The sequence below is a fragment of the Harpia harpyja genome, chromosome 1 (assembly GCF_026419915.1).
Source record: "Harpia harpyja isolate bHarHar1 chromosome 1, bHarHar1 primary haplotype, whole genome shotgun sequence".
Lineage (NCBI taxonomy): Eukaryota > Metazoa > Chordata > Aves > Accipitriformes > Accipitridae > Harpia > Harpia harpyja.
Genome location: NC_068940.1, coordinates 106370310 through 106396108, shown reverse-complemented (window position 1 = coordinate 106396108; position 25799 = coordinate 106370310). Strand labels below are relative to the sequence as shown.

Sequence of the window (25799 nt, the reverse complement as noted above, 5' to 3'; positions counted from 1 at the left end):
GTGTAAGAAGGCGAATCTGTGGCCCGGGGCACCATGTGCAATGTAATGTGTCTCGAGTCCCTTGCACGGGCTTGTTTGAAATATGTGTCAATAACACCAGCAGCAGCAGCAGCTTGCTGCTCGGAAAGTAAAAGGAGGTTAGCGTGGTGGGGAGCTGAGGGGAAAGCAGCATGGGGTGGAGGGGAGGTAGGTCCCCGTCCTCCTCTACGAGTCTCCTTAAACAGTGCAAACCTTCCCCTCCTCCCCACCACCAACTCCCTCTTCAGTTGGTGAGATCACCCTCATTAAAGCGAATACCCGGCAGAAGCACTTCCAGGAGAGATCCAACATATTTGCTTACAAACTCATTTTTCAGCAGAAGGAATAAGTGATCTCTTGTAGGGAGTGGGTGAAGCCTCTAATTATTATCTTTAAGGAAGTAAACCAAAACCAGATCAAAAATTATGGGGGACTGACTGTCTTCCCCTTCTTGCTTCCTATTCTAGACAGGATTCAGGTCTCACTGATTTCAGTGGAGTCAAAATTAGCACCTGCAAGGCCCACATCTGGAAAGCCATATTCCTTTCGCACAAGGCTCTGCACCGTGGTCTGTGATTGCCACCGCTGCCACAAGTGATTGGCTTCAGCAGCGCAAGCAGCTCTTACCAGCCAAGGTGGTTAGCACATCCCTAGGGGAACTGGTAGATCCCCCATTTCTGGATATCTTTGGATTGAGACTGGGCACCTTTCTGAAGGAGGTGATTCAGCAATGGCCAGTGGTATAGAAGAGACGAGCTAATGGGTAGCCTATCTTGGAAAGTATATACGCTGATGAATCAATGAGATTACGATGCTGTTGAAGAGAAACTAGACAGAATTCCTAGACTTTTGTGATTGCCTCTCACCAGTTCCCCTGCCCCAGTTGAGGAAAGCTATCTCACAGGGAGGCAAGTGAAGGGAATGGTGCTGAATCTTCTGTTCAGAATTTTGTGTCCCAGTGAGAGTTCCCCTGTCCTGGCTTGGGCTACAGTGGAAATCGCTGGATTTGGGTCTCTGTTGCTGTATTTGTTATACTTCCCATGGAGGGGGTTCCTACCTACTGCAACCCCCCTTCTCCTTCCAGCAAGTCTCTCTGGAGCTCCTCCAGAACCAGGTTTTTGTTTGGCCAAAGGGTTTGGTACAGGTGAATACAAACCTCCTGCTTATCACCTGACCACATGATCCTGAGTTCAAGGTGGAATTCATCTCACTAAACACCTACAGCGTCAGTAATTCACATCTGAGGTATAACTCTTTTAGAGGCAGTGGAGTCCAGTACATGACAACTTCATATTGAAACAGATATCTAAACTAGGCCAGATTACTTGTGTCCTAATTGTGCCTTCTTCTTTCCATTGGACACATGGGAAACGTAGGATGGCTAGCTCAGGTCTATGCTGTAGCCTTCTACAGGGTATTGGGCTGAATCCCACCCAGATGAGTGGGCCACATCAAGGCACCCAGAATCTTCTGTAGATTGCTGGTGGTACCCAAGACACTCAAGTAAGGCTGGCAGCTACCACATAGGTCCTACAGAAGAAGACCTGTGTGGCAGCTGAGAGCCAGGTAAGATTCCTAAGCATAGCTGGAAGGCTGTGAGATGCCAATGTACAGTCAACAAAACTGACTCTCCCATGTCTTGAAATACCTCCCCAGTTTGGGGAAATTTGACCCACCTACTTCTGAGCTTTTGATTTCCAAACGTTATTAGTCATTATTAGTGAAAAAAAAAAGATGTAAGAAAAAGTTCCTTGAGGGCACTCGAAGTTTCTGGTCGATGCTTTGGTGCACTAGAGCAAAGAAATTTTAAATTGTGCCTCCACAGACAGGGATGTGTCAATAGGTGTGTCTCTGAGTGGGTACACGCAGGAAGGGAAGGGAACAGAAGGCAGAAAACATCTGATGGTGGCATCAAGGGAAAACATTTTCTTGTGTTCGTGGTTTTGCTTCCGTTGCCATTTTCAGCCTTGCAGTTAAGGAATAGACTGTGTCTTCCAACGAAAGCTTCCTCTTTGCCCTCCTAGTTGGTTATAAATGGGCTAATGTCCTGTAGACAAAGTGCTTAGAAACATTTAAAACCCTGGTATCTTTATGCTGTCAAATCTCCAGGTGTTCCTGCTTTGTGTAAAACAGATGATGCCTTCTTATTTCTAAGCTCTGAACCTCAATGATAATATGTGAAACTGAGTTCCATTAATTAATTAGTTGAGCATTGTAGTAAAACCCGGAGCTGTGCAGGACCTTCTAAGATAGAGGTTGTAACACCTGTGTACCACTTAATATGTTGTTCTTGTAAAAATCCTTGAAAACTGAACTTTCTCTTTTCCAGGCAATATGGGCAGTGGGAAATTTCTTTATTTCTTAATCAAAAAAAGTTACCAAAATTCTGAATTATTTGTTCAGTTAAATATTTCTGGCCAGTCAAAATATCTCCATCGTATTTCTACTTTTCAATGTTCTAATGCATGCAGGACTATAGTAAAAGATTGTAATGCTAAAAGTTGTTTCAATGTGGAAAATAAGCTACTTGTGCTGCAACAAAACATGTCATTTTTTTACAGTAAAAAATAAAACCTTAGCAGGTTAAACCCAACAATGGCCCAGGTTTAGTGTTCCGTATACTACCTGTGCATCAGGGAAGAAAACTGCAAAAACAGACAAAAAGCTTTTGGGGGGCTTAGGCTATTGAGGACTTCAGCACTATAGCATCCAGAGCTTAAGGTTTTGATTAAGGGAATATTCCTGCAGACTTTCTGTCTCTGACCCTGCTACGAAAGGCATCGTTAGATATTTAGGATCTAAGAGCATGGGAAAGCTGAAAACTGGAGAGTGAGCAGTCTGGTTGATTGGTCCTGCAGCTCTTTGGTGAGACAGAGCTGATTCTCTTGCATGAATGAGAGCAGCTTTCTGGCAAGCAGTGAGCTCCTGCTGCAGAGGGCTGCCTGGTCCCCGTGGCTACTCGGGCTCCTTAGACCCCAGCAAAGTGCACAGGTTCCACGTGAGATCTATGGGTTCATTTGATTTTCTCCGGTGGAGCTTCCTTCCCACAGCCTCCCATTGTCACTGATCAGATCTCCTGTGAAACCTAATTATTAACATTGCATAATCCCCCAGATACATCAGTGCATCAGTTCTGCAGGTAAATGAGGAGAAATCCAAGCTGGAAGGAATCCATCTGCTAAGCCGAGTGACCCTGCAGCTTTATTATTATTATGAAGAGGAGGGCTCGTCTCTGGTTTCTAAAGTAAACACAGGCAGTATCTTGGCAGAGGAACATGCAGCAGAAAGCTGGGATTGCTTTCCCAAATTCTTGGCCGCTTCCCTCGCTGCATGTTAAAGCTGGTATCTTTGCCTAATAGTGATCACCCCTCTGCGAGCTGATCACTATCTGGCAGCCTGTCTGCATTTCCCCAGCCACTTTCAGAAAGAAATCATTAAGGCTCTGGTGTTGCTCAGAGAGGTCTGCAGGTGCGGCTCCTGGCTGCTGCCACCCTGTGAGAGTCCTTCTGCGGGAGACTTCTCGCCCCAAGCACTGAGGGGTCATTTACCCTCACCAACCAGGGCAAACGAGCCCATCGCTGTGGTTATTTGCTCTTCACCCAGCATCTTATTTCATCCTCCAGGTCAGAGATTTGGGTTAGTTTCTCCTGCTCCAAGGACAACTCCCTACCCACTTTCTTCCCTCCAAATCCTACTCCTCCTACACGCTTCCTCTCTCTCACCCGAGTTTCTTCCCCGTCCATCAGCCTGACCACCGCCAGCCTTTTTTCAGCCAGGCACTGAGTCACCAATCGCACTGAGAAGTTACCAGGGTGGAGAACAGTTATGTTTTTCTGAGGAACATCAAGGCACTGCATCTGCTGAGTCACTTGGAGAAGAAGCCCTTCAAGCCACGGCTCCCGGTGTGTGAACACCCAACTCCGGCAAGTTTAGGGAGAGGAGCCTGGAGAAGAAAGCTTGGTCCTTCTCTGCGTTGTTTGGTGATGCACACACGGTGCCGTAATTCTCCAGTCGTGTTGCAGGAAATCAGCCCACGTCTGTTGCTTGATCGCTCAAAAGACTGGCAGAGCTTTTCACCCAAATCACTTTTTTTTGACCAAGAGATCTGGAGACCCTTGGAGTGGGTGGCCTGTTACTTAAGAGTCCACAGAATATGGCTAAGAAAACCAAGCTGGTTGTGAAAATTCACATTACATATATATAGGTCTTCCTATCTCAAAACCAGATTATTAAACCTTGGCTTAATGTTAGGTCATTGCCATAGATGTAGGAAGCGAGGGGTTTTGCTTAGCAGCCCAAGAAAATTAAGCTGCCTTATGGCTGAAACATCCCTGCCTGTTCCATTCACACCAGAATAAATTTTGGGCTGAAGTAGACCCAATGCATCCATTTCAGTAGACAGGAGGTATCCGCAAATGATGGTAAAAGTCAGTGCTGTAAATCAAATTAAATCTTTCTCTGCTTTCTCTGCAACGGGTTTTATTGCTCTTGTTATTCTTTCTGTTGTGAGAGATGATCTTTGAGAGAGAATTTTTCTCTCTCTCAAAGTGTATACAAATGCCAGGACGTACACTGGCATTTTTCCTGTACCTTTGAGCGACTCATCAGTCTGTACCTCCTTAATTTTACTGAGATCTAGCTGAAACATGTCAAGGAGCCATGAGGATTTTTTCCCATGCAAAGTAGTTTCTTTGCAAAAAAAAAAAAAAAAAAAAAAAATCCAGTTGTTCCGTTGCAGCAGAAATTGCCATTTCATTTTTAAAAATAGTTTTATAAGCAGCAAAAAAAGTCTGAGCTTTTGTCTCATGGCAGTCTTGCAAGAGTTCAGCTCTAAATAAGAGATGACTTCCCTTTTGGTTGGGGTGTTCCTCATGGCCTTCCTCCATGTGGATTCTCTGTTGTCTAATAACAGGTCATCTTTTGCTGCAGCCCTTCCAAAACAGAGGGAAAAAGAAGTTAAGGAGGTCTCTGCCCTCTGCTGCTTTTCATTTTTTTTTCTAAAAAGAAAAATATAGACCTGAAAAGCTTCAGTGTATTTTTGGAGGAAAGTTCTTCCCTGACCACCTCTCATGTTCCTTTCCCACAGATGTTTGGACCAAGGTCCAGAGAAATATTCTCCTTAGTCCTAAGTCCATCCTGTGTACAGAAATGGTCCTCAAAGAGGGTATAAAATGTATTCATATCTATGTATGACTTCAGAACAGTTGATTCAGTATTGATCAGTGCTTGAGCCTTTCAGAGGGATCGAATGAGATGAGTCTTGTGACATTTCAGACCAAAGGAGGACCAGATTCTGTGATGAGTGGTTGATATGAAAGGAAGCACAACCATAATTTACTGCAAAGTACTTAAATGGTATTTTGATGGATAGTGCAGCTAGATGAAAAGCTCTTTCGGGTTTGGGATCTTTTTCTTTTTTTTTCAGTTCAGTAGTTCAAAATGCAAGCATCTTTTTCATGGTTGGAAAATCAAGCATTTGATCAGAAATTCTTTTTCTACAGAAATCAAAATACTTCACTTGAGTTTTGAGGTTCTGAGTATTTTAAGATAAACATAAAACATTTTTACACAAAGTAAAATTGTATGCAAGACCACCTTCTATAAAACTGTAGTTTTACAATGGTCAGAAAAACTAAACTTATTCTGAGTGCTTGGCAAATGTGGCAAACTACATAGATATGTGAAAAATACTCAGAAGATTTCAGGGTGATTATATATATATATATATATATATGCATTTTTATGGGAAATAGATTCATGTAAAAAAAAAAATGTGCCCAGTCCTAATTGGCAGTTTCAGCAGAGTAGATAAACTAGTGTAGGAGTTTGCTCTTCCTCAAATGATCAGGGTTTGGAAACAGTGACAATGAGAAACGGCAAAATTCCTGATGCAACTGGAACTGTGCTCTGGGTCTAAAAAGGAAACAGTCCCTGAGATTGCTCAATCAAAACCTCTAATTTAGTATTGATAATTTAAAAAAAGCACACAGAAGTGTAACAGAAAGTTCCTTACTGACTGTCTTAGTTCAATAAAAGCCCTTAAACACATGCTCAGTTTTAAATATTGATTACAGTGTTAACTTGAAGGACAGACTGAAGTGCTTTTCTAAATCAAGGCTTCCTGCATTTTCCTTAACAGTATTTTATGACCAGAACAAAAAGCAGTTGTAGGATTCATTAGAGGGAGAAGGGAAAAGAAAAAAAGAGAGAGAGAGTGCAAAAGGAAGGAAAAACAAAGAGGAGGAAACTTTATGGCTCCGTAAACAGCTGTAAGCAATGTCTCTGGTCGGGTCAGACCGGTCTGAGTTGACAAGGCAGTGTCTCCAATTATATAGCATGCTGTAGCCTGTAAAAATGAAATCAATTTGTTATTTTTCTGGGAGAACATTATAGCGTGAGTTCACACATTTGGTGAGCCTGATGACTCAGTGAAAGCCAAAGAAGGAACGCGCAGACGTGTGTGTGTGTATGTGTGTGTGTGTGCACAACTGAGTGAGGGTATGTGTGTGTGTTTAGCATGACCAAATGCATATTCAAAATACATTGTTGGAGGAAAGGGCGAGAAATATAAGTAACTTGCTGCATTAGAACAGCGGACAGTGAAAATCCTGTTGTTCTTATAGGGTTACCTAAACACCACAATGACGGAGCTTTCCATCCATGGTTCTCATTTCAAAATTGGCTTCATCACTAAGGAGTTTCAGGATAAAATTCCCCCAAGCACTTAAGCACTTAAGCAATTTAGAAGTCCAAATCCAATCTTCACAAGGATCTGAGGTCTTTGAGCCCAGTCCTCCAAGGTATTTAGCACTGACATAGCCCAGACCAGACCTCAATTCAGGGGGATGAGCTTTAATGAGAGGTTTGAAACCACAATACGTAATTTATATTGCTGATCATTTAAAAAAGATTCAAGTTGGGATGCTTTGGGGATGGGGGGAACTAGGAGGGTGAAGACTAGCCACACTCCTAATTATTATTGAAATTCATAGTAGGAGTCTAAATATCTTTAAATACTGTAGGCATTTTTCATTGCCTAATATGTTGCCTTCTCTCTTCCCTCCATTCCCCTGATTTAGCACACCAGACCCAGAAAATTTGATCTATTTTCATCTAAAACTTGATTCCAATGCCCAAGATATAGAAGCATTACACTGGGTAGAAAGAGGCAGGTTCTCTCACAGGCCAGCCAGTCGTTGCATCGCAAACACACATACATACATACTTTCCATTTGTCATGAAACCCTGATGGGATTAGGCTGGGAGAAGTCAGAAGTAAGGCAGCAAAGGTGTTTACATGAAACTTGAAATTACTCTTCTTTCATTTGCAAGTAACTGTTGTTCCTCGTCCCAGGTAAATTTATCCATCAGCAATATCATTAGATGAGTTCATTATAACCACGAGATTTACAGCTCTCATAAACTGCAGTGTAGGTGGCAGATTAAAATGTTAAGGCTTATACATCTCTAATACCCTGTGCTGCGATCCTGGCAAATCTTATAAGATAAATGGAGCTGGATGGAGGCAGATCTCAGCACGAGACCTCCAGGGAGAAGCCCCAGATGTAGGATGTGGTATGGAAACAACATCAGGGTCAGCGTGTCCTGGAGCCAGGCTTGAAAATATGGTTTGAGGGGCCATTATTCTGCTGGATGGGTTGTTTTTCAGATGACATGTATAACAGAGGCGTTAATTGCCCAGGGTAATTAAAGAGTTCCTGAGACTTTTTGCAAGGCACCGGGTTGTTAATACTCATATTCTCTCCTCTGCTATTCTGTTCCATAGATCCTAAGGGAAGACAAAGTCAAAGAAACATCTCTTGCACTTAGAGTGGAAGGTGCTGAGTGTTGTGGTGTGCCTTAGTTCCTGTGGGAATTCACTGTCCTGGCCAAACCTCAACTCAGATAATTACACTCTGCTTTCTTAGCATCCACTCAAAGTTGCCATTGAGTATGTTATTTTCCAAATCCAGACCCAAGCTACTATTGGGTGTTATAAATAAGCTGCCATGGTCCACGTTAGAGATAGCCGCCGTCTATCTCTCAGCAAAAACTTTCCTTGGTGCCGACTTTTACCAGCCCTCCGGGAATTTCTGAGATTCAGCAAAAAAGGGTGAGATTCCTGGTCCCTACCTTTAGCTTGCTAAAAACAAGGTGTCTAGTTTATGCTCATCACTTTTCCACAGCCAGTGCCGCCTCCTAGGCAACTCCAGTGATTCAGCCCACCTATCTGAGGCACCTATCTTAGGATGGGCTGAATTGCCCTCTGGAGATGCTGATCTTGCTCCACGGACTCTAGTAGACAGCTAACTTGGCCAAGATGCCTAACTTTTAAATGGTCAAAGTCGGGTGAGATGAGTCCCACGCTTAGAGATCCTCTGATGAAAGGTGCTAGAGAAATACAATGCTGCATCATCATCACCATCATTATTATTAATGCAGGGCAAGGGTGAGGGAATTATTCATGGGAGAAAAGTTACCTCCATGCCTGCGTGTTTGCAGGATCAGACCCAGCCGCAAAATTATGTACATACTTTCTGGGCTAGAAGGAAAAAGAATTTAAATATAGCTCTTGTGCTCTACTTTAGGATGAAATAAGAGATATCTAACAGGAGAAGTGGAAAGAACAGTTAATCCAGTGGGTTTCAGTCTTTTTTTTTCCAGATTGGAAGAAAAAAATTCTGGAAGGACAGACACCTGTGCAGTGAATTTGATCTGTCTAACAACAGGCTTAGATTTCTTAGTTCTTTTTGTGAACCTCTTAAGAATAGTCTGTCGATAGCCAGATGCTCAGAGACCAAAAGTTGAAGACTCCACAGCAATCAGTGTTACAGACACTCATAATTTCTGAATTAAAATATGTCACTTCTGTAATTAGTGTTAGACTGCTTAGGCCTACGTTTGATTAGTACTGGGCAATACACAACCAAAAAACCCACCCTCAAACTGAAAAAATATTTTCATGATAATCAGTTACTTGATTCATGTCTTCTAGACCTAAACCTATTGCGTTGCTGATCTATATTAAGGTGGTTTTCAAATTTTCAACTAGAACATTGATTAAAAATTTCATTATTGTCCACATTTTGTAATTGCTTGGGTTTGGGACAGTCTTAATGTCACAGAAGAAAAATCACTTCCATCCAGCAGGGACATTAGTTAGCAGAATGATTTCCTTTTCCATTTAAAATGATGGGGTTTGGCAAGTTCCATTTCCTTTGTTTCCATTCTAAAGCTTCTCCAGGTTTTATTTTCATTTTCTTAGGAAAACAGAAAAATAATCACAACATATGCTAGAATATTGGTGTTTTTCTGTGAAAAAGAATGCCATTAAATGAATGTAGATTTATTGATTTTTCTGCCTGTTCACCCACCTGGCCTCTGGTGGTTCAACTCTATAGAAGAGTTTCATGCAGATTGGGAACTGATGTATGCTATGGGAGTATAAAAGAAGACACAGTAGGCTCAGCTACATCTCCTACGCCTGGTCCCTAGCTCTGGTTGAGATGTTCTGGAGCATCCTTCCCAGCTTCCAGTTGTCCTTGTCAAGCGGGCACCATAGCTCTTCAGTCATGTATGCCAGCCCTGTGTGCTGAGGGTTTGTGGGTACTGAATCAAGGCTGACTTACCGATCCTATCCCATGAGTCTCTTGAACATTCAGGTGCCATTGGCCATTCACAGCAGTCTCCAAGTTTTGGAAACTTCACAGCCTCCTAGTAGCTCAGTTCTGCCCAAATGTGTTTTCAGGCATCCTCAGATGCGTGAAGCTCATGCTGCTCAACCTTAGCAGCCCATGGGGGATTATGGGTAGGGCACCCAAGAGGGCCTAAGTCTGATGCTGTAGGATGGAATAAGGGCTGCCCACTCATCACTTGCACGCAGCTTCCCTGTGAGACCTTCTGGCCTAGTACGAGGAGATGTGAGACAACCCTTGCTGGGTTTTCCTTATAGCCTGACGTGACCTATGAAAACTTCTCCAGCCGCCTTCTTCATTTCCATATCTTAGTATCATAATACCAAGGCTGTGTTCTAAGCGTGCATCTTTTTTAGATAAGCAGCTCTGCACAACTTGTCCCCTTCTTCATAGTGTGACTAAGATTCATCTCCAAAGAGTTAGAAGTGGCAACATCAAGAGGCAAAGAAAATGAGTGAGAAAGGAAAAGAGAGTGAGGTGAGCCTCTGGAGATCTGAACAGATTATGAGGAAGGATTTGGAGGAGGTGTGACATCCTCCTATTAGGGGATCCCATGCAAAGGGAGCAGCATGGAAGAAAACCTAGGGCATCTGCAAGTGAACATAAATCCCCTCTATTATAAGCAGGTGGACATCCTTTGACTTAACTTCTGCAGCAGGACTGACTGCCACCTTGCATCTGTATAAGACAAAGGGAACAAAGTCACTCCTATTGCTGTTCTCAATATTCAGTGGCAACTTAAGCTCTCTCTGGGTCTTATCCTGGGTCATTAGACAAGTTACACTCTTGCTGTACAACACTAATAAATGCAGTTGTTTTACCTGTGATGGGGACCCCAGAAGGACGTCCGCTGAGGAAGTTCTCAGCCACACTTGGAGCCAGCAAGAGGCCTCTCCAAGATGAATAGCAAAATAGAGCTCCTACAGGGTTCAAGAATAACAGAATTCAGGAAGAAGCAAGTAGGTGTACGTGCCTCTACCTGCTGCTACTGATGTGTCAAGGACTTTTGACAGCCATACTGAGAAGGTAGGGACCTTGAAAAGTCAGTAGAGTGGTGCTGTACAGCGAGGTCATCCAAAACTGAAGCCTTCTCTTTCTCTGAAAAAGCTATGAGCATATATTTCCTGCATATTTCTTCCTCATAAGCTGGCTGGGGTGTCCATTCCAAGAGGGAGGGTACATGTAATTTTTTAAGAGGGTGGCCAGGTACTTATTTACAACGGCTCTGCTGAAGGAGCAGATAGATTGAGATAAGGGAAATGAAGAGCTCTCTAGGTGTGTTGGCAAAGAAAAAATTCTCACTGAAGGTTGAATTAAACACTTCAGGGCATGCAAGGCTTAAAGATAAGCCAAGAACTTTGGCTGTGGACATACAGAACAGTGTTTTCATGGCTCCTCCTGAGCTAATGGGAAGAAAAAGCTAATTGGTTTGAAAAGAACAGCTCTTTGACCCTTTCCCTTGGTTCAAACTTGAGTTGTACCTGTTCTGGGGATGAGTGTTTTTGTAAATTTGAGTGCTTCATGAATTCTCCAGTGAAAAAGAAGAGGTTGGGGTCAATGCATCCAGGAAGTGTTGGTGCTTAAGAAATTTGAAGATGATACCTAGTTAGACCACAATAGATAACACCTGGCTCATTTCTTGACGCCGCATTTCCAAAATAACCCACATGCAGAAGACAGTTTAGAAGCAGATCACAGAAGAGTGGAAAATGCAAAATACAGGTTTAATCATTGGAAACAGTGAGGAAAATGAATTATAGGAGCTACTAGTGAATTGAGTAACACTGGAATGAGATTCTGATCTTTATAGACTTTCCCAATGTTTTCTACAGGTTTTGGCTGTTGGGTTGTTGTTGTTTTTTTGGGGGGAGGGAAGCGTTGGAAGGTTCATATCTCATGACCAATAAAAATGACAGGAAGCTGAAATAACTTGGTTCTCCTAAAGATAAATTGACTTTAGAGAGAAGGAGAAAGAAGGAGAAGACCAAAAGAGGGTGCTCTGATAGATGTTACCACACTCCAGAGTCTGCAAGTGAACTAGGAAGAGGACAGTGCTTAGCTATGTTTAACAGCAGAGGCACTGTTCGTGGCAAGATGTTTTGAGATTCCACCCTGTATCTTCAGCTGAAAGTCAAGTGACTACACACTCCTCCATAAAATGCCAAATTTGCATTACACTGTCTCAGTGCCTGATGACGCCTTGAGAACAAGACTCTTGCTGGAGATTGTCTTTTGCAGATTAAACTTTCCAGACTGTAACATAGATCAAAGCAAGGTGTGACTGTTTCCCTACTGTATTGAGAAGGGAGCAGTGTGAAAAGCAATTAAAAGTATTTCTACATGTTTTTGGTTGTTTGTGTTTTTTTTTTTAATCTTAGATTATCTTCCCAGCAATGGAAACGAATAGTTGAGGGCACCAACCTATAAACTCCTTTTCCTATTTTCACTCTACCACTGTAGTAACCACCAAAAAACAGACAGGCATGAGTTTGGCTGTTCACATAAATCAAAAGTTTATGAGACTGGAATCCTAAAGCTTCATCCAAGTCCTATTTAAATAGCTCAAGAAAGTCCTCCTGGCTTCACATGATGGATGGAGCCTACAGCAGGTTGATTCTATCTCAGTGGACACTTTGTCTTTGGTGGGAACTAGATGGGACACTTTTGAAAGCTTTGGGAAGGATGCTAGTGACTCTAGTTGATGTGGGAACAAGCTCTACAGATGTTTCCACCAAAGTTAACTTTAGATACTGCAAGTAGCCATCCTGGACTCCTTGTATAGTGAGTGACTGAACCACTATTCTCTGAAAGATGAGTCAGATCAACTGAGTTAGTGCTTTTCTCTGGAGGCTTCAATGAAGACATCTGTCTCTACCCATTGTTTATAGAGAAAAAGACCACTTAGCTCCTGAGCCTAAAGTTAGCATCTGTGAATACCTCCTAGCTCCCAGTCCTCAGGGGGTTGAATGGGTTGAGATTTGGAGATGTAGCACCCTAAGACTCCGCATTCCCAAAATGGCCACAGGGGCAACACACTCAACAAGCCCTCTGAAGGCTGAAACGATGTTTTAGGTGTCTTTAGTCCAGAAACTGTGATCCAGTGTTTTGTATATAACTTAACAATGAAACAAAAACATACGTAGTGCAGTCAAAATCAAAACACCCTTTGGCTTGGCATGGGCTCTATTTCACAGGTGCTTTTCTGCCACTAGTTATTCCCTGAATTAATCTAAAGCTTAGGAAAACCCACATCAAGCCACTCAGATAGGGAAAACAAGTTAACTGGGTCCTTTACTTGGTCTTCTCCTGTGGGTTCCTGCAGGCTCCTGCAGGAACTTGCCTCCGTTCTACAGCTGAGCTCTTTGCATGGGCTTCAACACAGCATTTAGCTTTCCTGGGTGGGAGTTCTTCAGGGAACTTAGCCATCCCAACTGTTAGGTATCATGGCATGATTCATGTGGAGACTTTTACAGTGCAGACATATCCCACTCAACCAGTCACTCAGGCTGTCTTGATAGCCTCGCCAATACAGTCAATGGAGGCAAGGCCATGATTCACCTCATCCCAAAGCAGACGTCTAAAATGGGGCAGATAAATTGTGCCCTAGAGGTACCTGTTTCTCTCCACTGACTGATTACAAAAGCAGGCTGGGGTGAGTAGATCAGCTGGAGATGTCCATGTTGCAGACGTCAGAAGGTAGGTGAGATGGACACAGTTCCTGGTCAATGTAAGCTCCCTTCCTCCCTCTTTTAATGCAAGGGAAGAGAGATGCTCTTCCAGAGGGCAGTTCATCTCCCTCCTTAGGGTAGGATGAATTGTCTTCTAATGTTAAGTGAGATTTATCTTCTCCCCAAATTGCAGCTGAGGTAGAAAGAGGCATCTAAGACTAGGAAATTAGCTGAAAATCCTTTTCTTTCCCAGGCAACTCCTACCTTGTCCACCTAAAGTTCATTTACTGGAGGGCACGTTCTCAGGTGAGCTGATTATCTAGTTTCTAGACTCCTACCTAGAGTCATTTGGGATCCAGAAATGGTTGTTCCTATGTCTCACTTGCCTGGAAGGGACTGATTTGTAAAGCCTAGTCTATGCACAGTTAGCAAAGCCACTGAGATGTCGTACCTGACCATCTGAATGTCCATCTCCTTTTCACTTCTGTCCCCTCTTGACCAGGTACCCGCCAGGAAAGGAGCTAACTGGCTGCAAGGACCCTTCTCCCATAAAAAAGACAGACACTTTAAAGCATTTTTTATCTAGCCTAGAGAAGTGCTAAAGTCAAGATAATTTTCTTGTTAACTCCAGCAATGATAGAATTCTTGTACTTTTTTTCAGTCAGAGCAAAAGAGTGAAGGCATATTCCCTGACTGCCCTGTTGATAATTCAAACACACCAGGCTGTTCCCAAATGAAAACCACATAGTAAAAATGAATGTAAACAGAAATACACACTGCCCAGGCAGGTTTCTGTTTGTCATTAATTCTGAGCAGAAAAGTCAATCAAAAGATTTAATTAGAAGAAAAGGAAATTATACTCTAAAAATCCCTTCAGTTTTAGTAATCAAGGTTATTATTAGAAGCACCAGTAAAAACACTAAAAATCTATCTAATTAGCTACATATCTGCTGATCTCTCTGCATAGCTGACTTGTTTGTCTCTAAGGCTTCAACCAACGTATTGGTTCATGGACACTCCTTGCAACAGACTTCCATTTGGCTGTGCGCAGAATTTGCACTCAAGTTTTGTTGGGGTTTTTTTAGTTTGTGTTTTTTCTTTTTATTTCACTCTCCTCACTTTAACCAAAGCAATTCACAGATTGATTGTCAAAGCAGACTTTCCACATCCTTATGACAATACAGCAAAGCTGGCATTATTTTGTGAAAATACAGCCCTACTTTTGAAAATTCCCAGATTGAAACTGGTGTGAAAGTAAAGTGAAAATGTGCTAAACTAATATCCGGAAGGACACCGACAACCATTTTAACAATTCGTTTTTAAAACACTTCAACCTGATTAGAAAGCACCAGTATTAAGCTTTGCAAAGCACATGCTTGGATTAAGCAGGTGTGGAAATGCTTTGTAAACAGTAGAAAATCTTTTCTAGACCATACTTCCAGGGTTGTTACCAACATGCCAGGCATGGCTCCCAACTTGCACGCACCTTTGCATGAATGTTTCTAGTAACATGAGTACAGTTGTTCACACAGGAGAACAGCGTTGGTATTAGACCCATATTAAGCCATAGGAGAGTTTTTCCCCAAGTCGTTTGTATTCTAGCAGGGCTACATTTCCATCCCCTTTCCTCTATAGCACAGGAAATTTAACTGTTTATGGTAGTGAATTTATATAGCACTCCTGCAGCATTTAGCTCAGAGTTGGGTTTTTTAAGTTCTCAGGGTCCAAACTGCTTGAGTCGTTAGGGTAAGTTCCAGTTGGTAAAGTTCAAGTATATAGAGCACACTGTTGAATTGTATGATGGTTGTCAATTTTTGGTGTTCCCCATCCAAAGACTTGGCGCGTGGTGTCTTCTACTGTTGGTGTTATTACTTTGTATAGCTCTGAAAGTGCTTTTGACTGTCTAATCCGTGGGCTCCCTCAGCTGCCAAGATTTCCTATAAAACATACCTGTCCTTGTATAGGTGTGCTTGGCTTTCAAAGAAAGAAATATGGGTTTGACACTCTGGTTGCAAAGAAAACTAGCTGTATGAGCTGAGCATCTTTGGGAAGAAGCAGCACAATGATGGATTAAGGCTTTGAGAGGATGAAGAAAAGGGAAGGAAGATATTAAAGGTAGAGTTGCTTGCCTTGTTGGGTCTGTAGGGAACTTCAGGAGAGAGATGATGTTTTTTTGGGAGGGATGACAGCACAAAGGATGTTTTCTGGCGAGGGGAATGCAGAAGAACTGAAGATGTTCATTTTCTGTCCCCTTTCTGTTGAACCAAGTACAAAGGTGAAATCCAGCCTGACAGAATCTCTTTTTCCGTGTTTTTCTTCCAGGTCCTTGGCAATTGGTCACCAGTATTCCTCCCTGGGGACTCAGCCCATCCTATGCGGGAGCATCCCAGGACTGGTACCCAAGCAGCTACGCTTCTGTCGGAACTATGTGGAGATCATGCCCAGCGTAGCAGAAGGGGTAAAGATTGGGATCCAGGAATGCCAACACCAATTTCGAGGGAGGAGGTGGAACTGCACGACTGTCAATGACAGCTTAGCCATCTTTGGACCTGTGCTAGATAAAGGTGAGTGCAGTGCTGCGGGTTTGGCGACAGCAACATCCATGGTGGAGTAGCAGCAGAGATCTTGAGAAACCTACTGTGAACTCCTTCGCTTCTGATAAAATGTCATGTAAAATGGGCTGCTGGAGACTTGAGCTTGATAAAGGAGATGTGCGACACAGGCAGGGAAAATTTTGTTGGCCCAGGACCCCATCCAAGCAGTTCAAACCTGACCCAGAAGGTCTTTTGTACAGAAAAGAAGATAATTAAGCTTTCTCATAGGAATAGCAAGTACATGTGTGCCTCCCCAGTATAAGTTGAGTGGTTACCCACCACCTCCATTTTACAGCCAACATCCAGTCACAGGTAACCATAATTTCTACCTCAAACCTCTACTGGGATTGTATAGGTGACCCAGAGAACTGGGAAGTGCCCCACTTGGCAATGCGCAGAGAGTAAGGTCATCTCTGACCCTGCTTGGAGCAGGAGGTTGGAGTAGAGACCTCCCAGGGTCCCTTTCAACATGAATTATCCTATGATTCTATGCCCCTTGGAAGGAACACAAAGGATTATTGTGTTTTCAGTGGTCAGGCTGGACGTCTGGCTCCTTTTCTGACCCCATGGCATTTCATGCCACATTTTCAGCTCCCTCGACAATTGCAGAGGGGAATTGATGGGCTGTTGGGGATGGTTCCTAGGGGCTGGACTTAGATAACATCAGTTTTGATACCTTAATGGGATACAATGAAGATCAAAGGCCTGAGGAAATCGCCATCAATTAATGGTTCTGCTTTCATTGGTTATGAAGGTGGCAAATTAAGACAGGGTGCTAATTCAGGCAACTAATTCTGACACAGCACCCATTGATATAAGTGAGAGCTCCTAGAAAAGTTTTGCCCTAAGTTGTTGAATGCAGTGGGATTTAAGCATCTGGCTAAGTCTGAGTATCTGGTCTTTTCCCCTATAAGTTGGCAGGAGCTTATTTTAGCCCATAAGAACTGTTTTATCCTTCTTTGCCCTTGTAGTATGCCTTTTAAAGTCCAGCCTTCTCCTGCTGATCTCAGTGAGTCTGGGTCAAGCTCTGCCTTTTCCTTTAGCACAAAGGGGTTCATCCAAGAGGCAAACTCACTTTGCATTTGATTCCTGCCCAGATCGTAAGTCCAGGTGCCCTGTGCAGAGCTGTGCAGGAGTATGGCTGCTTTCTCTTAGGAGAGCACCAGCAGAAGAGGCTTGGGAATCCTCTTTTCTTTCTTTCTTTCTTTCTTTCTTTCTTTCTTTCTTTCTTTCTTTCTTTCTTTCTTTCTTTCTTTTCTTTCTTTTCTTTCTTTCTTTCTTTCTTTTCTTTCTTTTCTTTCTTTTCTTTCTTTTCTTTCTTTCTTTCTTTTTCTGGTTTTGCAAGAGTAACAGTTACAGGTTCCTGATAGTCTGAGAGTTGGAATTACTTTGTCTGGAACAGTGGAGTAGCACCGTTTGACCTCGTATGAGAGAGGAGGGAGCATCTGGGATAGTTTCAGGGAATCTCCTGAGTTGGTGTATGTAGCTGATCTACACCCACCTTGGGGCACGTTCTTCCAGTGCTTGCCATCTGGAGATCAGGGGTTTGTTTGTTTTTCCCCTGCTTCATTACTCAGAAGATACTTGGGCATTTCCTTTTGTGTGAATTTTGAAAAATAGGGCAGCCAAGAGAAAGCAAAGCCTTGATTTGTATCATGGCAGGGCCTCCACCAGTGAAAACAGGCTTTTTACATGCACCCAGCAGGAGAATGGGTGGTTTCAGCTGGTGGGGTTATCCTGTTCGAGCTGGGGAGCTGAGGCACCATATTAATGCTAGTGTCACTATTTGGGTTTAGCAGTGAGAGATTATCCCAAAACAATTACACCTGTAAGATCTGCAGTGTGGGGTACTTAAGCTTATATCAAAGTGTCATACCACAATGTTTTGCATGCAATTAAAGCACCCTTTCTGGGTACATCACTCCTGGGAGACTGCAGCAGTTGAATTAAGCCAGCACAGCCAAACTGAGTATTTCTCCCATAGTCACAAGCCCAGCGTGACCTGCCCAAGACCATTCATGGGCACAGGCAGTAAGGGAACCAGATAACACAATTTCTTTGCCTTGTCATGAGGCTGGATGTCCTCAAGGACACATGGAGTACCTGGTGCTCCCAGATGGTCTTGGATTAGATGCTCCACATCTCCTGTAGCAATTATACCCCGTACATGAGGAAAGCGATCCTCACCTCCTTGCTGACCGAAGGAACTCCGATCCCACGAGCTGCCAAACACTCTTATCTCACAGCGATGTCGACACGAAGGGTCTGTCCCTGCTTGAGACTGCAGGCTTTCGGTAGCCGGGCTCAGGGAGGGAAAGAAGGCTGGGACGATTTCATAACTGAAGAATGTTGTTCCTTGAGGGAGAATCAAACCACCCTTCAGTTTTGCTTCACCTACAGCAGGAGGGGGGAGAAAAAAAACAGCTCAGTCGCATTCTTGTGCGGCAGATCCCCCAGGGTAAGAACATATTTGAGCTCCTACCCAGAAAGACAGAAGGAGAAAAGGAGAGAAAGAAAGCAAACAAGCAAAACTCTGTTTTGTAGCTTGGATTTTAAGTCACCCAAGATCTAACTGCAGCTTCTCATTTGAGTCAGTAGAGACCCCAGTCTCCCTCAGCACAAACCAGCATAGTCACTTAAGCAACTCCCTTTTACCTTACACTACTATCTGCAATTCTTTCATTGAAAAGGACCGATTTTAATGCCTTCAGGAAATACATTCTAGGCCCAAATCTCACTGAGGCCGCCTCACTGTCTGGGCTGCCCTTGCTGCTTCGGTATCTCATTGCTAATTCAGGGCTAGGCTTGAGCTGTGATTCAGCAGTGCCAAAGTGTCACCAGACTTTGGTCCTGTTAAGAGCCATATTCTGATATCTCTTCTAAAACCTGACTCTTTTTCCCCATCAGCCTGTTTATGGAAAGAAATCCCACATGTTTTAGCTACAACTATATTTATGTATATTTTCTTTTAACATTTCCATAGCCAGGCCTAATGAATCACATATTAATCAGCAATGGTACTCATGAACTCGGCTACAAGGGAATGGTGATGTTCTGGGGATCCAGACCTGCTGTTATTTGGAGGCAACACTTGACAGGCTTGGCCCTATGTCCTTCTAGCTCTTCATATGTCACTCAGGACATATGAACAGCAGAAATCCCCCATCCTATCCAGCTAGTAGATTACTGTTTTTCAGGCTGTGGAATAAATGTTCCCCATTCAAATGGAACAGTCACGTTCCTCGCTATGCTGTGCTACCTGATTGGGGAACGATTCAGGCATTAGCAGGAGGTGGAATTGCTACGGGGCTGTTGGAAGAGGGGTGTTCTCCTCCTTTGTGGTCTTGGGAGCATAGGAGCAGCTGTGCAGCTCCATGGAGAAACGTTCAGCTAGGTGCCACTGTTGGATCTTTCTTGCAAAGCACTAGAAAATAGGTGTCTCAGGTACCCTAGACTACTGGGAATGCAAAGAACAGGATGCCTATATAGGAAAAGAAGTGGGCCTGATCTCTTTCCCTCTACCTAAACCTAGCTTTCTGTTTATCAGTCATATATAAGAGGCTACCATTCATTTTCTAGTCTCATTTCTAGTTTCCCAGAAGTTCAAATCTCAACTACTGGACAGTGGAAGGAACCCCTCACTTGAACTTTTCTAACAGAGTAATTTCTAGAGGAAATAATTTGCTCTCGTTTGTTTCTTCACCTGTATTGTGTGAAGCTGTGGAGCAGAACATGGCCATAGCCACATGACCTTAAGTGATCACCTTAGTCACAGCTCATGCCCAGCCGCTTACCTGAGAGGTTTGGCAGTTTGTAAGGCAGTTGCTGCATCTTTCAGTTTCCCAAGGACAAGGGAAGATTTTTGAGTTGCTTTTAAAAATATACAGGATAAAACTTTGGAGGATGTAGTAGAGGGACATGCCGTCACTAACAACAGAAAGTGAATGGTGCAACCTAACAAGCGTTTTCCATCTCAAACTTAAGTGCCATTTATTGGGAATTGTGTCTTTCACCCTGGTTTTAGCTTTTGTGGACTGAAGACGCTGTTCATGTTTAAGTTGTGGTGCATTTGATAGTCTCTCAACGCCGTACGAGCTCTCTTTGAAACTCTTCTGGGCAGAAATATGAACCAATCTCAAGAGAAGTAATACAATAAAAGCTTATCATGGCCCTGTCTCTTTAAAGGACCCCAGCACATAATTAAGTCAAAATAAAACTTTCCTCCCTCTCCTCCCCCATTCAATAAAAGTAAATTACCTCAAACTATTTAAGCCCCCAGTTCGTTTAAATTTAAAAAGGGAGCCCTTGTCTATCTATTTCTTTCACTCACTCCCACCTCCTTCTGCTAAAGACTGGCTGGGGCTTTAAACCTGCCAGCTGGACTGAGAAATGGTTAATAGTTATTGTGGAGGAGCAGCTTTTAATGAACTATTGAAGAATGATACATTGATGGAGTAATGGGAGTTTAAGTCGCTCTGTAATGAAACAGGTTCTCAGCGCGGACCCATTGTGGTGTAAATACGGCACGTCTCTCCCACTGTTTGGTCAGGACTAAATAGCAGATGCCAGAGGGGGGTCAGCTTATGGGGTCTCCGCTTTAGTTAATCAATCTGATTGGATTAGGGTCACTGCGATCCCTAATAATGTCAAAGGTTACGCCAAACTGGATTAAATGCTTTGTTGGGGAGGGCTCAGATTCTTTCAGCTTTCGCCGATGGGGCTTGTTTATTAGAGTTTAACACTCATGCAACCTTGGGAAGCCGCACCGTCCCTTTTTGTACGTCGGGGCGTTTGCCGGCGTGCGAGGGGGTTTGAACGAGCTGGGGCGGGTGCGCGCACGTCCCGTTGCTTTGTCAAGTGTCTGCGCCCGTCGGATGTGCCCTCTGAGGACATATATCAAATTCCCCACTGGACAAATGAGAGCCTAATGGGTGATGCGGAGGCTCGGGGGCATAAATTCATTCCGGAAATAATCGTTGGCTGTCGCCCCTGCTAGAAGGCAAATGACGAGAGCCACAGAAGCGGTAGAGTGATCCACTGTTCGTGCCCCCCTGAGTTAACCGCATTCCTGTCCAGTAAAGAGATGTCCTTTTTGATACAGCTCCTGTTTGTGCGGTTCCATTTGTGCAGAATGAGCATGGAATGAAATACGGAGTATTCGAGACCACATGATTGCTTCATTATTAAACTGGGTAGATGTCTTGCCTTCCAGCACTTCCAACTCAAATCAAGCTGGGATGGGGTGGGGTGGGATGGGATGGGATCTTCCTGTCATCTTATCCAGGGAGACCATGAAGCCTAAAGAATTTCTGTTACCTTCACTCATGATGTTCCTGCAGATGACACTGTCTTATAGACTTGGCAGAGTGTTCTTCAGAAAATGATACCAAATAATCTCTTTGAAGGCTACTTGGCAATGGAAAGGGGCAGCAGTAACAGTGTGTTATTGGCAGAGATATGAGATCCCTGGATCTCAAATGCCTTTTTCCCTCCCACAGTATTGCACACACTGCACGTTTATAGCCTGTCAGGACTGTCAGATCATCCAAGCAGACTACTTGTGTGATGCAGACTGGAGAATTTCATCTCAAGACTTCTGGAATAAAACCAAAATCTGGATTTGACTATGACATCTGTTCCCAAAGGACATCTTGCATTGACATACCACCAAAAGATAGACAATCTATCTACCTCCCCTTTTACAAGTCTCATTTCTAATGCGACATGGCTGTGGTGTTGACAACTAGCCACTGTATTTTTCTTTGCTACATTCAGAGTAACTCTTCTAGAACAGAGCATTTTCTTTGCTAATTACATTTTATAAAAAGTTAAAATTGAGGCCTGCAGAAGAGCAGTGGGTCAGCAAAATTTTGGGTCCATTATGTCAGACAGCGAGACAGGTCGAGGGAGTTCCATTTGATGCTGGGGTCCTCTGGGGCATGATTCATCTGATGTATTCTAGACAGTTAGGATTAAATTATTCACACCCTGAAGTTTCTACATCTCTCCATCAATCACTGAGGGAATCCAGGGAGACCGGCTCTTGATGAGAAGATTCCTGCTCCCAGGGACCTCATGAAGGGCAGAGCAGGCATTTGCCTAGCTCATGAGAGATGTGGGATTCAAGCCACATCCAGTTTCATATGGGATGCTGCGCGCTGTTACCGTTGCAGCTAGGCTTATTTTGGATTAGGTTTATTTTGCAGCTAGGCTTATTTTGGACTTTAGATGTTTTGGGGATAAGCCCCATGTCTTGTCTCTCTCAAGAAAGCCAAAATGTAGCTGTGTTCATGGGTTGACTCTTTTGTCCCTGCTACTACTCTGGATGAGAAAGCTCATCTTGTGTCTAGTGAAAGGAGTTTTTCCCTGGGTTTAGCAAGAACAGAACAAGACTTTTAAATTCAGTTGTAATACCTCAGAGACACAAGTCTCCTCCGTATTTTTTTCTTGCTGTGTCGTAACAATATCGCTCCACAGGCTCTCTGATAGGCCTGATCTCATCTACCAAAGTTAGATGTCAAAATCTGAGCTAGTCACCCCAGGCTCCCTTTGTAGTCAGTGGAGAGCAATCGGCATCTCCAGAGAGCAATTCATCTGACCTATCTTAGACACGTATCTCAGGATAACATGAATCATACCAAGATGTTTATTTCTCTCCATTGACTATAGAGGGAGCCTAGGGCTACAGGCTCAGACTTCCATGTGTACTTCTTAGAGGCCCAGCTTGGGGGCAAATAGTTCCCACCCCCCCGTCTTTCTCCTGTTAGAAAGCAGTCCTGACATCCAGCCTCTGTTGGAGAGGCCATTTTACTAATGCAAGAGCATCTCACTGAAAAGGATCTCCTGGACCACTGAATTCAGGCTGTTCCTTGCTACTTCAGGCATAATACCATCTCATAATGTCTTGCATGATTTAAAATTAATATGTTTAGCAGACCTCATCATATTTTCCTGATGGCATTCTGGCATCTCAGTTGTCTCTGTGCCAAATGCTTCCCCCCCTTTCTCTGCCCTAGATCAGACTTCTCCACTTCTGCAATAAAGTAAGGCATGAGCAGAAAGCCACAAGATACTGATCCATCCAGGAGGTTAGTTACATGTAGGAGGTACTCTCTGCTCTCTCATGAAACTCTTCCCAAGAGGATCTGATTTCCAACCACACCCCGTCTACCTCTCCGCTAATGGCAATTTGGGCAGCTGCCCTGGTATCAACAACGGAGATCTACAAACTCTACCCTGTAACTATGGGGAAGGAAACTGGAAGGATCAGGATTGAAAATGTGACTATGCAAGCTCCACTCAGCCGTCAAGATGCATAAATACTGTAGGCCAGAGATTTGCCAGTGCTGCTGAGAAAAAGACTGGCAGATCCTGGCTCAAGACAGAAACATCAGTTGTGTTTAGTGTCAGTGGAAACGGAGCTTGGAGCTGGGGATTGCTGCAGGGGATGAGACAGTCATAAGTACCAGCATATTGCTCCACTGCCTGAGTCCACGTTCCAGCCCACAGGTACAGAACAGCCCATATTCACGGTTGCAGCATTTCTGAACTGGCTTTTACGTAGCAGCAGCTACACAGGCTTTTATGCAGCAGCCTCAGAGAGGACATGCAGTTTGGGGATGTCTAGATGAGCTGTAGCCACATCTCTGGTTTGTAGCCCACATCAGTACTGGGAGATTAGCAGCTTCCACTGAGCCTTGGCAAGAGCTGCAAGTTGCAGTGGCAGCAAACAGAGATGCTGAGGAAACTTGCCAACGTGTTAGTCCCTCAGCCGTTGGGAGCAGGATACCAATGAGGTGGCAGAGGAGCTCCTTCTGTTCCTGCTGGAGCTGCTGGTGGGGCCAGGTCACCATCAGAAGGGGTCACTTCAGCCTCTTGTGACTTCAGAGATGTTCAAGGGCAAGCACTGGGCAGCCCTCTGGCACACTGGGATAGCACCCAGAAGACTATGGTTAGCATCACATCTTGCTGCATTTGCCCCTCCAGCCCCAAGACAACCGGAGGCTGTGCGTGGCCTGCGTTTGGTGGGCTCAAGTGTTTTCTGGGTTTCTTAGTGAGAGGCTCCGACCTCATCACCTCTCCACCTGTAAAGCAATCGCGGGATAAAGCCTGGCTCTTGCGCATCTGTGCAGTTCGCCAGAGATGAGGCGGCCCGTGTAAAACAACTGTACACAGCCAACACCCAGACACAGGCTGCAAACCCGGGAGAGCAGTGATGGTGAAAAAGAAATGGCAGCAATGCCAGGAGCCGATCCTGTTTGCTTTCTGGGCTCCCTCTACCTCCCGCTGCACCAACCCTCATCTGTCAACCCTGACATGGAGATTTTGCTGGCGACTAAAACATTAGACGGGGGATCAGGGAGGGGAGAAGGAACAAGACAGCCCGTGGCTACAAAACCGGTGGCGTCTCTCCCTGCGGCGGGAGGCACTGGAAACTTCTGCCTCGGGCAGCGTGCACAATGCGACGGGCTGGCAGGGAGCGGGCTGCGTGGAGTTATAGATTTATTTCCTTCCCTCCCCCTCGCCTCCCCTTCTTCCCCTTTCCCTGCTGGGTACGTTGCATTCCCCAACTGGGCTCAGGCTGATTGCAACAAGGAGCTCCCTCTGCCGCATCCCAGAGTTGCCAAGTCCAAGCGTGGGAGCTAGCCCTAGACAAAAGGGAACAGTAGAGGGAGCTGATTAGCATCCCTTTGTCCCGGGAGAATCCCAGCCCCAAATGGGCCCTTGGCACACAACAGGCTGCACAAACACACAAACACACACACACACGCATGGACGGGAGCCAGGGAGGGAAACGGGGACGGAGGAGGCTTGGTCGCCTTCAATCGAGGCACTGGGGGGGAAGGGGGACGCGGTGGGTTTCGCCCCTAAGCACCGTTATGGGATGGGTCCTAAACCGGGGTGCCCCGTCTTCAGGTCCGCAAGGGTGGGTTTTGCCGGTTGAGGAGCTAGACGTGTGTCTGCCCGCGCTCCTATGTACCGAACAGCCAAAACAAGCAAAGTCTTCTGACAAAGAGGGATCCTAGCCCGTGAATGTGGCTTTTCTTCCCCGTGAGATGTGTTATGAGCTGGCAGTGCTGAATAGACATGGGGATTTTAAGGCCAGAAGGGGCTGTGGGATCATCTGGTTGGATTCCTTTATAACAAGCAGAGAATTTCCTCCTATCCCTCCCCGAGCAGATATGACATGGCAGCAAGAGGAAAAACAGGGTATATAAAAACACTCTGCATGCTTCTTTCTGGGCTATGGGCTTGCACGGCAGTGGAACAGGGCTGTCTCCTGCAGAGCAGACAGGGCAGACAGCCAAGGCACTTTTCGGCAGGAGATACGTTAACATGCTCCCTGCAAAGGTCTGCTGCAGGAGGAAGCACGTGCCTTGATGGATCAACTTCTCTCATTCCTTGCTCTCTCAGCCCCATCTTTCAGGGAGCACCTCCTTCAAAGGAAGGAATCTCTGGTCATCCAAGATGATCCAAAGGCTTAACAAAGAGGCAGGGCTCAGCCACCAGGAGGGGGAATCGTTCAGAAAGATTGTTATGACTGTATTTGGATTTCTGTTGTGCATGTGAACGATGTGCTCATAGGAATGATTAGGGCACAGCTGACTTAAGACTGAGCAATGAGGACAAAGCAGGAGTAAGAGGAAAGCAGGCTTTTGGGGGCTTCAAAGTCTTGGGAGATGCAAAGTCACAGAATCAGAGAGCTTCATGGGAGGCAGCTACCAGTAGGTAGGGACTTCCACTGCTCCAGTGTAGGCAGAGGTGCTGCACAGAAGTGGCATTTTTTGGAAAAACAGCATGAGATGGGTGAAGCCAAGGTAGCC

General features: G+C 44.5%; 1 protein-coding gene across 1 annotated transcript in view; it reads left to right on the top strand.

The window, feature by feature from the left end:
• WNT3A (Wnt family member 3A) overlaps nt 1-25799 on the top strand; it is an 86873-nt gene that overhangs the window by 34295 nt on the left and 26779 nt on the right. The window contains exon 2 of the mRNA XM_052791595.1: nt 15704-15945. Within this exon, the coding sequence (XP_052647555.1) occupies nt 15704-15945 (242 nt within the window). The remainder of the gene's footprint in view (nt 1-15703; nt 15946-25799) is intronic.